General features: G+C 33.0%; 2 protein-coding genes across 3 annotated transcripts; both read left to right on the forward strand.

The window, feature by feature from the left end:
• Nucleotides 1-581: 581 nt before the first annotated feature.
• On the forward strand, nucleotides 582-4504 carry LOC149177389 (protein NRT1/ PTR FAMILY 5.10-like). 2 transcript variants are annotated; one of them, XM_089420116.1, is made up of 4 exons: nucleotides 582-856; nucleotides 1039-1256; nucleotides 2187-2704; nucleotides 3038-4504. In XM_089420116.1, exons 1-4 carry the CDS (start codon nucleotides 730-732, stop codon nucleotides 3906-3908), a joined length of 1734 nt encoding a protein of 577 aa, XP_089276242.1. In that variant the 5' UTR covers nucleotides 582-729; the 3' UTR covers nucleotides 3909-4504. The 2 variants fall into 2 exon arrangements, with proteins under 2 accessions (XP_089276242.1, XP_089276243.1); XM_089420117.1 differs by having other exon boundaries at nucleotides 718-856; nucleotides 1039-1212.
• Nucleotides 4505-9487: 4983 nt separating this feature from the next.
• LOC149177390 (protein NRT1/ PTR FAMILY 5.4-like) lies at nucleotides 9488-13003 on the forward strand. The gene is made up of 4 exons (XM_089420118.1): nucleotides 9488-9872; nucleotides 10044-10261; nucleotides 11183-11700; nucleotides 12036-13003. The coding sequence occupies exons 1-4, from the start codon at nucleotides 9710-9712 to the stop codon at nucleotides 12913-12915; spliced, it is 1779 nt and encodes a 592-aa protein (XP_089276244.1). The 5' UTR covers nucleotides 9488-9709; the 3' UTR covers nucleotides 12916-13003.
• Nucleotides 13004-13209: the final 206 nt, after the last annotated feature.

Below are 13209 nucleotides of genomic sequence, written 5' to 3' on the forward strand. Positions count from 1 at the left end.
AAATGGCGTTTTTTTGTCAGCTAAAGGACAATGTTCCAAGCAAGTTAAACAGCGATATTGATATTTTCAGTTAAAGGACAATGTTCCCAGCAAAAAGTTTTGAGTAGCAATCACAGAGTATCATATTGGAGAACTTGATTCGTTTTATTTTGATTAAAATAAGTGGAGTATCAGAGTGGAGCACTTTATTTGTTTTATTTTGATTAAAATAAGTGAAATCATGATCAAATTAGGTTTCTGTGATTGATATTTTAATTTTTTGGAGATTTTTTTTGGATTATTACATTAAATTTATTTGTTTGACACATTCAGAGCTAACTAGTGTGATTCATCGGTTCATTTTAGTTGATTCCAATTTTACTTATCGACAAATGAATTTTGATGTGGTTGATTCTAATTTTGATGGTTGATTCTAAACCGGTTAACAAATGAATTTTACTGTGGTTGGTTCAAATTTTGATGTGGTATTGACAAATAAATTTTGATGCAATTATCACCAAAAATATCTCTCAAAATCATTAAATATATCATATGATTTTGATTAAATCATTAAAAATATAATTAAACTATAATGTAAATTGGAAAATAAAGCAATTCAACAGTTCCTTGTCAACGAGGTAATTTTACAATCACTGTAAGTGTTATTGTCAGAGGAATCTCTGGAAACTATTTGAGCGCACGCAGCAATGGAAGAGAATAACTCATCCCCATTCAGCCATTTTGTTGGAAATGGATGAGTTGATCTCCACGGATGCTCTGTTAGGTGGCTTTGTTAGAGATGGATCAGTTGATCTCCATGGACGCTCTGTTAAGAGAGCTCATACTGGGCGATGGAAAGCATCATTCTTCATAATTGGTATGAATTCATTTCAATTCTTTTGTCTTACACATTTAATTGTGTTGCAGCAGTTGTTGTGTTTGGTCCATATGTTGTCTGATCAACATCTGGATTTTATTCTCACATTCATTCTCACATTCAATTGGATTGTAAGAGCTATTTTGTTTGGTCCACATGTCTTATCAACATCTTCTTCACAGGAGTGGAGATAGCAGAAAGGTTAGCTTATGCAGGCATTCTTGCAAACTTGGTGATTTACCTCACAGATGTTAAGCATGAGAGCACTGCTGCTGCTGCAAAGAACGTGAATGTCTGGAATGGTGTGGCATCCATGCTTCCTTTCGTTGGAGCTTTTGTTGCAGATTCATATTTGGGTAGATATTGGACCATTACCCTTTCTTCTGTCGTATATTTGATGGTTAGTATTTTTCTTTTCCTTTTCAAAGTGTTTCTATAAACATATTCTGAGCGGTTTGAGTGGCCTTCCTTCTGCTTAGGTATAAGGTCTGAGAGTTAACTATGTGGCCAAAACCATCTGGGATCTGCATCTAATCTTATTCCGTTGAAACCCTTGTTAAACAACTAAGGTAGACCGCAGATAACGGTTTTTCGTACTTTTCTTTTTCTTTGACTCTTTGCTGAAGAAACATACCCTAAGTGTGCGCCGAATCTCATCCCTTTGAAACTCATCATATACAGCTATGGCATACAGCATCTAGACACTGGTAAGTGATTTCCTTTTTGCCTTTTTGTCTCGGAAATGTTTCAAGAAACGAGGAGTTTGACTGGACTTCCTTCTATTCAGATGCCAGGTCTGAGAGATAAGGCCTAAACGACCCAGAATTTGCACCCAATCAATGTCCCATCCTTCGAAATTCATGCCCTACAGCCAGGGCAAACCGCAGCTAAAATGGAACAGTAACTGACAACTTAGCAGTTAATGAACCTAATATTGCAGCATGGAAGCTTACCTGATTGCTCCAGGATTAAGTCAGGACCAAGCCACTAAAACTGACATGGACGCTAGTTTCCACGAATCGATCTTGAAGGACAAACCCTTTGTTAGCGCCAGCGTTGATCACTACCTTATTGGATTGATCTTTCAGGATCTGGCACCCCACTGGCCTTTTTTCTCATGTTCTAACATTAAGAAATTGATAACTCTGTATATGTACAATTGTTTGCCAATGAATTCGTGCAAACTTTGGTGGATACAAGAAGGTTTTGCTATATATTTGGGCGAATTAAACCCCTATCTAAGAGGACAACAGGGTTTGAAAATAGTTTCTGCTTTAACCTCGTGAATGGAGCCCGAATAACAAACACTTCATGAAATGGGTTGTTACAGGGATTAATTTTGGTCACTTTATCGGCCTCTTTGAGAAGTCTGAATGGGATTGGGATTTTCTTCTTCTCGATCTACCTGGTTGCTCTGGGGCAAGGAGGCCACAAACCCTGCTTAGAAGCATTTGGTGCAGATCAGTTTGAAGAGAACGACCCGGTAGAGAAGAAGCATAAGAGTTCATTCTTCAACTATTGGTATTGTGGTATTTGCATTGGTACTGTTATAGGAGTCACTTTACTCACGTACATTCAAGACGATATTGGATGGGGTCTGGGATTTGGCATTCCCGCTGTGACTATGGCAATAGCACTGTTTATCTTCTTGTGTGGGACAAGATTTTACCGGCATAAAATACCCAGTGGTAGTCCTCTCACTCGATTTATCCATGTCTTTGTTGCAATGTTTCACAAGTGGAATGCTTCTACTTCTCATCAAGAAAAAAAGAAAGTAGCTGCAGCCGCAGAACGAGAAGATTTGAAGTCTGGGTCAAGAAGACAGTATATGCTTACTAATCAGTTTAGGTAAGCTCTCACTGGTCACAGTCGGTTTGCAAATCGAATTTATTGGACTCACAGTTGCTTTACCATGTGACATGGTAGTTGCTGAAGCTCTTGGTTGTTGAAATAATCATATTGCAGAAAGTGGGGTGGGGTGTACTGACAATTTAGTTTTTAGATATATAGGGTAGGGTATCTCTATTTCCTAACCACGGCTAAGGTGCAATGAGTCCCCAAGTCCTATTTCTGTTCCGTTTCAGTCTTGATATTATTGCTTCTTGTTGGTTGTACTCTGTTGTTTTCAGTTTTAAATGAACCAAGAGATTTGTGATGGATATCCTCATTCTTGAGTTTCAGGTTTCTTGACAAAGCCACAGTTGAAGATGAATTAGACTACGAGTGCAAAACAACCCGTAATTGGCGGCTATGCACAGTCCAAGAAGTTGAAGAGGTGAAAGCTGTTCTTGGCCTGACACCAATTTGGATGACATGCTTGATATTCGGGGTTGTCTTTGCACAATCTTCAACATTTTTCACAAAACAAGGCGCCACAATGGATAGAAAGATTGGAAAACATTTTGAGATCCCTGCTGCAAGCGTACAGTGTTTTATTAGCCTTACTCTCATTCTACTGTTGCCTATCTATGACCGCATCTTTGTTCCGATTGCAAGAAACTTGACAGGGAATGAACGTGGTATAACATTTCTGCAGAGGATAGGGACTGGCATGGTTATCTCCATTCTGTCAATGATTGTTGCTGCGTTGACAGAGATCAGAAGAGTCAAGGTTGCAAAGGAAAATGGACTCATAGATATGCCCAATGCAACAATTCCATTGAGCATTTTTCTGCTGCTTCCACAATATATCTTATTTGGCATAGCTGATGTATTTACAATGGTAGGAATGCAAGAGTACTTTTATGATCAGATGCCAGACACTATGAAAACCCTTGGTATAGCTGTGTATTTGAGTGTTTTAGGAATTGGTAATTTCCTGAGCAGCATCCTTATTTCAGTTACTGAGAAGCTTAGTTGCAGAAGCGAGGGGAGTTGCTGGTTTGTAGACAACCTGAACAAAGCACATTTAGACTACTTTTATTGGCTTCTAGCATCTCTGAGTGCAATCAACACTTGTATTTACATTTTCTTAGCTAACTGCTATGAGTACAAAAATGCCCAAAACAGTATTTCCGATCAGGAGGAATCCTGCAGGGAAGAGAATGGTTAAGGCTTTTTTATATATACAAAGTGGCATGACTATTATGCAAGACATTGCTAAGGTATGAACAATACATATTATGGTAGTCTGATTGCTATGTCAACAAAAAAAATAAATTATATGATGAACCATTCTTTGTAGCAGCAGGAGGGGTGTCTAACGCACAACAACATGGATATCGTACAACCCATTCTATAGCTTAGGAAGGATCAGTTACTTCTCATGCATTCATATTGAAACACACCAATTTTCAGTTAGAAGTTATCTTGGGGATTCTTCTGCAACAGAAGAAACATATAACAACACTTGAATCTGAATTAAAGGAACATGGAAGAGTTATTGGTGAATTAGTTTACAAATGGCAATTGGGTGCATATATGGTGGCTCAATCCTCTCCTCTGAAGTCTGTACATTCCATTATTCTATATTCATTTTTTAAATGCATAGAAGCAATAACTCAACAAAGACACCAACCAGTTCAGCAAACCCACAAGGTTGGCAACATTAATCTTTCTAGTCTTGTTAGCCATTAGTAACCATGTTTTCTAAAGTTAAATGCTATCAAGACAATTACTATAGAATATACATTTATCATTTTGTTAGAATTGTTTTGTATCTAAAGTACTGTTAGGCCTATAATCTTAGGCTGATATGTAACATTCCACGGGTATGTAAGCTAAAGAACAATTCTCCCTCTTGCGGAGAGCAATATCGGAGATAGATTGTAATGTTCTGTAATGTTTAGTCTAATTTAAATAGGCTATAATTTTTTCTTAAAATTAATAGAAGTTTATGTATAAATTTAGAGGAAAATTTTTAAAATCTGGGTTACAGTTATCAAGCTTCAGGATTTTGAGTGCGTCAAGGTTCTTGATGGTGTTGAATCTATTTCTGCCATAAAAAACACACTCCAAGAGTGAAATTTCTATGGAAATTGTAGTCTCATTAAACAATGCTGCAATGTTTAACATTTTGACTCACTCAAAAAAAGACAGAACTTCTCTGGCCTCTGGAGTTTTGGTAGTCTCATTAAACAATGCTGCAATGTTTAACATTTTGACTCACTCAAAAAAAGACAGAACTTCTCTGGCCTCTGGAGTTTTGGTATTTGGAATCGATTTACAAGTAGTCCCACCCGTGTTCTAGCCTATGTTTTTTTAGCATTTTAACTCCAAATCTACTAAGTGTCGAAAAAAAACTCTTTTCATTATAAAAGAGATTTACACTTCAAGAAACAAATTTATAAAATTATACAACCCTTCACAGAAAAACCTCTATCTAAAGTAAAAAAAAAAAAATGTTTCCGATCTATTAATATATTTAATTGTAAATAACTGATTTTGTAGTTAACGTGACTTGCCTCACATATTCTAACCTCTATCAAAGAATAACTTAATATTCTATAATTATAACTTAATTTTGTACTCATCTATTACATGATATTAAGCAAACATCTAGTTCTCTGCATAGATTTGCTTACAAGATGTTCACACACAATTTTTATGTTTACAGTATTTTACTTTTAACCATTAAATTACATTCAGTCATTAAATGCCTACGTTGACTTTCCCTGATCCCACCTGATGCTCGTTTAGTCCCTCACAACACCAAACCGGCAACAAAACACATGATATACATTGATAATTGTGTATTGAAAATGGAATTATATAGAAATATTAAATTATCTATTGAAAATAGAACCATATAGAAATAAATTGCAGTAGACTAAATATTATTGCTATTCTTTAAAAAATAAATGAGAAATAAAATTAAATCTGCATATTTTAAATGGTTGGAAACGATGACAATTGATATGGTTAAATATAGCTATTATGTTGATTAGATGAAGATAGTGGTCAATTATACTACAAGTATTGATAAGTAGTAGTTATTTCAGGTTGGTCACATAGTTTGGTATTATAAAACTTGAAAATAGTGATTCTTCCTAATTCAACAATGTGCACCATATGCTTAGCAATATTTTCTTTACATGTCAAAGCTTCAATGAAGGAAATTTATTCTTTTTTATTTAACAATAAAAATAATATACATAAGTTTTAAAATTTATTTATGAAAACTTGATTTTTATGAGAGTGGATATTGTATTAATTTTACACAAATTGAATAGTACTTAATTTTTATATTAATTATGATGAAGCTTTCAAAAAAAAAACTTAGCATAGATGCATTTTAATAATCTATCAATTGTAAAGAAAAATCAAATTTCTCAAAACGCAAACCTATTTTTGAGTGTAAAATTGGAGGGAAAGTTTACACTTTGAGAGATTTGATTCCTCTTTGGATTTGGTAGATTTAGAGTTAAGTTGGATTTATATTGGTTCTTAATAATATTATTTATATTTATATAAATTACACATCTTTACAAATTTTCTTATTTTTATTAATTTTATTAAAATTATGATATATATTTAATTGCATATTTGTGTGTAATATATATATATATATATATATATATATATATATATATATATATATATATATATATATATATATATGCGTATTAATTTAATTTAAATAAAAAATTATGAAATATAATAGTATGAATATGAATCATTATTTAAATTTTTTTATGGTAAAATAGATCTTAATTTGTATTCTCTTTATATATGTATATGTAGGAGATTTCTATATTTATTTTATTTTTAATTATTATTATTATTAATTAAATTTAATAGATTGAATTGAATCAATTTATTATTTTTATAATTTTTCACTTTTTTATTATTATTTTTTGATTTAATGTTTCATTTTACATAACTCTTCTCTATGCAATCATATTAACATAAAATGTTGAATAAATTGAAACAAATCATGGTACAGATTTTCAAATATATTAATCATCTCTCTTTCTATATATTTATTTATTTTTCTAAAAATATCATTTTATATTAACAATAAAAATGACACAAACTACCTTTACATTATATTGTGTTTTAATAGAACAATGAAACACATCTTGTAGACGGAAAGTTATTTTAAGTAATGTGTATAAATCAAACTTTAAGCAAATACTCTTTTTAAGAACCTAGAAGATACACTAAAATTAAATGTGATCTCACATTATATTTTCCATACAAGAAAGAGAATAACAACTTACTAGTGCTAAACCTCTCTATACATCACCAACATGCCATGCCAATTGATTCCATTAAAGTAAATTTATTCCAAATGAAATCCAACACTCATGAGAAAAAATCCATTTTGAAATTAAATAGTGAACTATTCCACATTGACTACAATTTAAACATACATATGGACCAATAAAAATCAACATAGATCCATATAAAAGTTCAATAATGAAAATAAATATTAATTTTTTGTGTGTTTTTTAATTAAATATAAATATGCTTATAGAATCATTATTTTAATTTATATGGTAAAATGAATGTTAATATATAATTACTATTTATATGTTATTTTAATGTGATATGTATATTATGATTTTCTTTTATCTAAAAAAATAAAAACAAAATTGCAATATAAAAAAATTGAATTTCAAAAATATTTACATCTAATGATAAAAAAATTAGATTTAAAAAATATTTACATCTAATGTATAACATATAACATCTAACCTCTAAAGCCTACACATCAATCCTATATTGGGTTGTAGAGCGCTTCTCGATTCTAATTAATTCTTAAATACCTCTTTTCATTGTCTGCACTCAAATATCAAAGATTTGGAAAATGACAATTTGTGAAGTTAAAATTGGCAATGTGATTCTTGTGTTATTATTATTCAACATAATTGTTATAACTGACACAGGTGAGATTGATTTTATTTTTATTTTGAAGGAATATTTAATATATTCATATTTTTATTTATATCTCTATGTTGTATGTTCAAAAACAATATTTAACATATTTATATTTTCATCTATATTGATGAGAATTTAGTTGTCACTTGGTGTAGTTGAAATGTTTCCTCATGGACTGTTCCAAAATTGTGAAGTAATAGATTCATCAGTCCGATATCATTTTGCGTTGCACATCAACGAGCTCACCTCTTTTAATATTATACAAACTACAACTATTGCGCCTTAAATATTATACAAACTACAACTATTGCGCCTTAAATATTATACAAACTACAACTACTGTGCGTTAATAATTATTTGTACAATGATGTGTCTTAAAAGTAGTTTGTTTTATAGAAAATTGTAGCTTTCATCAACGAGTTCACCTCTTTTAATATTATACAAACTACAACTATTATCAAACTACAACTATTGCATGATAATAATTATTTGTACAGTGATGTGTCTTCAAAGTAGTTTGTTTTATAGAAAACTGTAGCTTTCAAAAACCGTAGCTCTAAAAAACCATAGCTCTCATTTGAAAGATGGCATTGTGGACATTGGAATTTTCATGGGACAAACATAGGTTGATCGCAGATTAATCTTCTTCATTATACATTGGTGAAATTATGCATAAATGTGTTTTAATAGTTAGAGATTGTATTATATAATAGGGTTTTAACTGTAGAAATTCCAACCATCTATTTTTTCAAATAATTTTTATTTTTTGCATGTGATATATACAATTTTATTTCTTTATTGTTTTTAACTTTAATTTAGCTATATTTAAACTAAGTGATAGATAATAGCTACTATATAGCACTGGTTCATTTTGATTTTTTCAAAAATTTATTTAAGATTCCTTATAATTTTAATTTAAATTATTATTATTATTATTAAAATAATAATAATATTAATGATTAAAATTTCACTCAAGTTTACCTACATGATATTTTTTTTGATTTATTAAAAAAAATCACAAATATTTTTTTTATTGTAATAGTTATAAACAAGAATTTTATTCTATAATATTTTTTATTAAATTATTTATGTTTAATTTTCATACATTGCTTTCATCAACTACTCATTTGACTTTTTTTACAAAAGACAAAATTAGCTGCGCTTCAAATTTTGGGTAATTTCTTATTTCATACATTGCTTCATTTGACTTTTTTACAAAAGACAAAATTAACTGCCCTTCAAATTTTGAACTAATTTCTTATTTCATGCATTGATAATTTTGAGAAAAAACATTAATTTATTCCATGCATTATATCTTTTATAGAAAACCATTTAGTTCTCCTACTTTATACAGATATCATTATACTCAATATTGATTTATTTTGTGATCAATAATTAAATATAAATATATTTATAATATCTTACCTCAACAAGAAAACTCTTACACGGCTTAATGCTGGGCTACTTGCTTACCTAAACAGGGGACTCTTACACGGCTTATTCATATCCATAGCATATTTCAAAGAAAGATATTTTCTGCCAAAGTCAAAGGAGTACCAATCATGGAGTATTTTATTTTGATTAAAATAAGTGAAATCATGTCCAAATCACAAGTAAAATTATGATAAAAATGATTAAATGTATAAAAAATAAAAAAAATCCAAATTAATTGTACGTTGTCTAATTATTATTAGATATTAATTTCCCTGAGAATCAGATATTTTTTTAGATTTTTCTAAGAATCAGATGGTTTTTTTAATGTTAATTTTTTGTTGTGGTTGGTTTAGATTGGGATTTGGGATTTTGAAGGCATATATATTAATTCTGCACATGGAGAGTTTACTTATTAAACTTATGATGAATTCTTATTAGATTGGAACAATTTTGACCAACCTATTCCAGCGAATCCCTGTCAGATTTCGAACAATTTTGACTAAAAAGATACCGAAAATTACAGAGAACCACTTTTCACAATCACTGAAATACTATTATACGAGGAAGCTATGGAAACTATATGAGCTCACAACAATTATGGAAGAGGATCACTCATCTCATCCAGTAGTTATGTTGCAAATGGATGAGATGATCTCCACTGATGCTTTGTTGGATGTTGGAGATGGATCAGTTGATCTCCATGGACGCTCTGTTAAGAGAGCTCATACTGGTCGATGGAAAGCATCGCTCTTCATAATTGGTATGATTTCATTTTGATTCTGTTTTCTTAGACTTGTTACAGTAGTTGTTGTATTTGGTCCATATGTTTTATCATCAACACTTGGATTTTATTTTCACAATTAATTGTATTGTAGTAGTTGTAGTAGCTGTTGTGTTTGGTCCACATGTTTTATCAACATCTTCTTCACAGGAGTGGAGATAGCAGAAAGGTTAGCTTATGCAGGCATTCTTTCAAACTTGGTGACTTACCTCACAGATGTCATGCATGAGAGCACTGCTGCTGCTGCAAAGAACGTGAATGTCTGGTCTGGTGTGGCGTCCATGCTCCCTTTCGTTGGAGCTTTTGTTGCAGATTCATATTTGGGTCGATATTGGACCATTAGCCTGTCTTCTGTCATATATTTGATGGTTAGTATTTTTCTTTTCTTCTTCGAAGTGTTTCTATAGACATATCCCGAGCGGTTTCAGTGGCCTTCCTTCTCCGTAGGTATAAGGTTTGAGAGGTAAGTATTTGACCAAAACAATCTAGGATTTGCATCCAATCTCATCCCTTTGAAAGTTGAAACCCCTGTTAAACAGCCAAGGTAGACCGCAGCTAAAGCTTGGTTCGTACTTCTTTCTCTTTGACTGTTTTCTGAAGTGATTCAAGAATCATACCCTGAGTGTGCACCGAATCTCATACCTTTGAAACTCATGCTATACAGCCTCTAGACACTGGTAAGCGATTTCATTTTTTCGTTTTTCTTTCTGGAAAATGTTGTAAGAAACGAGGAGTTTGAGTGGACTTCCTTCTATTCAGATGCCAGGTCTGAGAGATAAGTCCAAAACAATACTGAATTTGCACCCAATCATTTTCCCATCCTTCAAAATTCATGCCATACAGCCAGGGCAGACTGCAGCTAAAATGGAACGGTAACAGGCAACTTAGCAGTTAGTGAACCTCATATTGCAGCATGGAACCTTATCTGATTGCTCCAGGATTAAGTCAGGACCAACTCACTAAGGTCAACATGGACGTTACTTTCCATGAATCGATCTTGAACGACAAACCCTGTGTTAGCGCCAGGGTTGATCACTACCTTATTGGGTTAACCTTTCAGGATCTGGCAGCCCACTGGCATTTTTTTCTCATGTTCTAACATTAAGAAATTGATAATTCTGTATCTATACAATTGCTTGTCCAATGAATTCGGTGCAAAAGATTTTGCTATACATTTGGGCGAATTAACACCCCTATCTAAACGGACAACAGGGTTTGGAAATAGATTTTGCTTTAACCTCGTGAATTGAGCCCGAATAACAAACACTGCATGAAATGGGTTGTTACAGGGATTAATTTTGGTCACTTTATCGGCCTCTTTGAAAAGTTTGAATGGGATTGGGATTTTCTTCTTCTCAATCTACCTGGTTGCTCTGGGGCAAGGAGGCCACAAACCCTGTTTAGAAGCATTTGGTGCAGATCAGTTTGAAGAGGACGACCCGGTAGAGAAGAAGCACAAGAGTTCATTCTTCAATTATTGGTATTGTGGTATTTGCATTGGTACTTTTATAGGAGTCACTGTACTCTCGTATATTCAAGACGATGTTGGATGGGGTCTGGGATTTGGTATTCCCGCTGTGACTATGGCAATAGCACTGTTTATCTTCTTGTGTGGGACAAGATTTTACCGGCATAAACTGCCCAGTGGTAGTCCTCTCACTCGAATTATCCATGTCTTTGTTGCAACGTTTCACAAGTGGAATGTTTCTACTTCTCATCAAGAAAAAAGCAAAGTAGCTGCCGATGCAGAAAGGGAAGTTTTGAAGTTTGGGTCAAGAAGACAGTATTTTCCTACTAATCAGTTTAGGTAAGCTCTCACTGGTCACAGTCGCTTTGTAAATCGAATTTATTTGGAGTCACAGTTGCTTTGCCATGTGACATTGTAGTTGCTGAAGCTCTTGCTTGTTGAAATAATTCATATTGCAGAAAGTTGGGTTGGGTGTACTGTCAATTTAGTTTTTGGATATATAGCGTAGTGTATCTCTATGTCCTAACCACGTCTAAGGTGCAATGAATCTCCAAGTCATATTGCTGTTCCGTTTCAGTCTTGTTATTGTTGCTTCTTGTTGGTTGTACACTGTTGTTTTCAGTTTTAAATGAACCAAGAGATTTGTGATGGATACCCTCATTCTTGAGTTTCAGGTTTCTTGACAAGGCCACAGTTGAAGATGAATTAGACTACGAGTGCAAAACAACCCGTAATTGGCGACTCTGCACAGTCCAAGAAGTTCAAGAGGTGAAAGCTGTTCTTGGGCTGTCGCCAATTTGGATGTCATGTTTGATATTTGGGGTTGTCTTTGCACAATCTTCAACATTTTTCACAAAACAAGGTGCCACAATGGATAGAAAGATTGGAAAACATTTTGTGATACCTGCTGCAAGCTTTCAGTGTTTTATTAGCCTATCTATCATTCTACTGTTACCTATCTATGACCGCATCTTTGTTCCGATTGCAAGAAACTTGACAGGGAATGAACGTGGTATAACATTTCTGCAGAGGATAGGGACTGGCATGGTTATCTCCATTCTGTCAATGATTGTTGCTGCGTTGACAGAGATCAGAAGAATCAAGGTAGCAAAAGATAATGGACTCATAGATATGCCCAATGCAACAATTCCATTGAGCATTTTTCTGCTGCTTCCACAATATATCTTATTTGGCATAGCTGATGTATTTACAATGGTAGGAATGCAAGAGTACTTTTATGATCAGATGCCAGACACTATGAAAACCCTTGGTATAGCTGTGTATTTGAGTGTTTTAGGAGTTGGTAGTTTCTTGAGCAGCATCCTTATTTTAGTTACTGAGAAGCTTAGTTGCAGAAGCAAGGGGAGTTGCTGGTTCGTTGACAACCTGAACAAAGCACATTTAGACTACTTTTATTGGCTTCTAGCATCTCTCAGTGCAATCAACTTTTGTATTTACATTTTCTTAGCTAACCGCTATAAGTACAAAAATGCCCAAAACAATATTTCCTATCAGGAGGAATCCTGCAGGGCAAGAACGACTCTCGTTTCATGAGCATATGTCGAGATATTGGAAGAGAATGGTTCAGGTTTTTTAATCTATACAGATTTGCATGACTATCATGCAAGACATTGCAATGGTATGGACAATACATGTTATAGTAGTCTGATTGAGATGTCAACAAAAAAGTTTCATATGATGAACGATTCTTTGTTTCCCATTAACTATAAATGGTACACATTTATCTTAGAGCCCTATGCATGATTTCAGATTAAGTAACCTTATACACAATCAGCGAACGTGCTTGCAAAACACAAATACCCTCCACATAACACAAATACCCTCCGC

This window comes from Pinus tabuliformis, chromosome 4_1, assembly GCF_031772625.1.
Source record: "Pinus tabuliformis cultivar Carrire ecotype Pingquan chromosome 4_1, CPIR1, whole genome shotgun sequence".
Classification (NCBI taxonomy): domain Eukaryota; kingdom Viridiplantae; phylum Streptophyta; class Pinopsida; order Pinales; family Pinaceae; genus Pinus; species Pinus tabuliformis.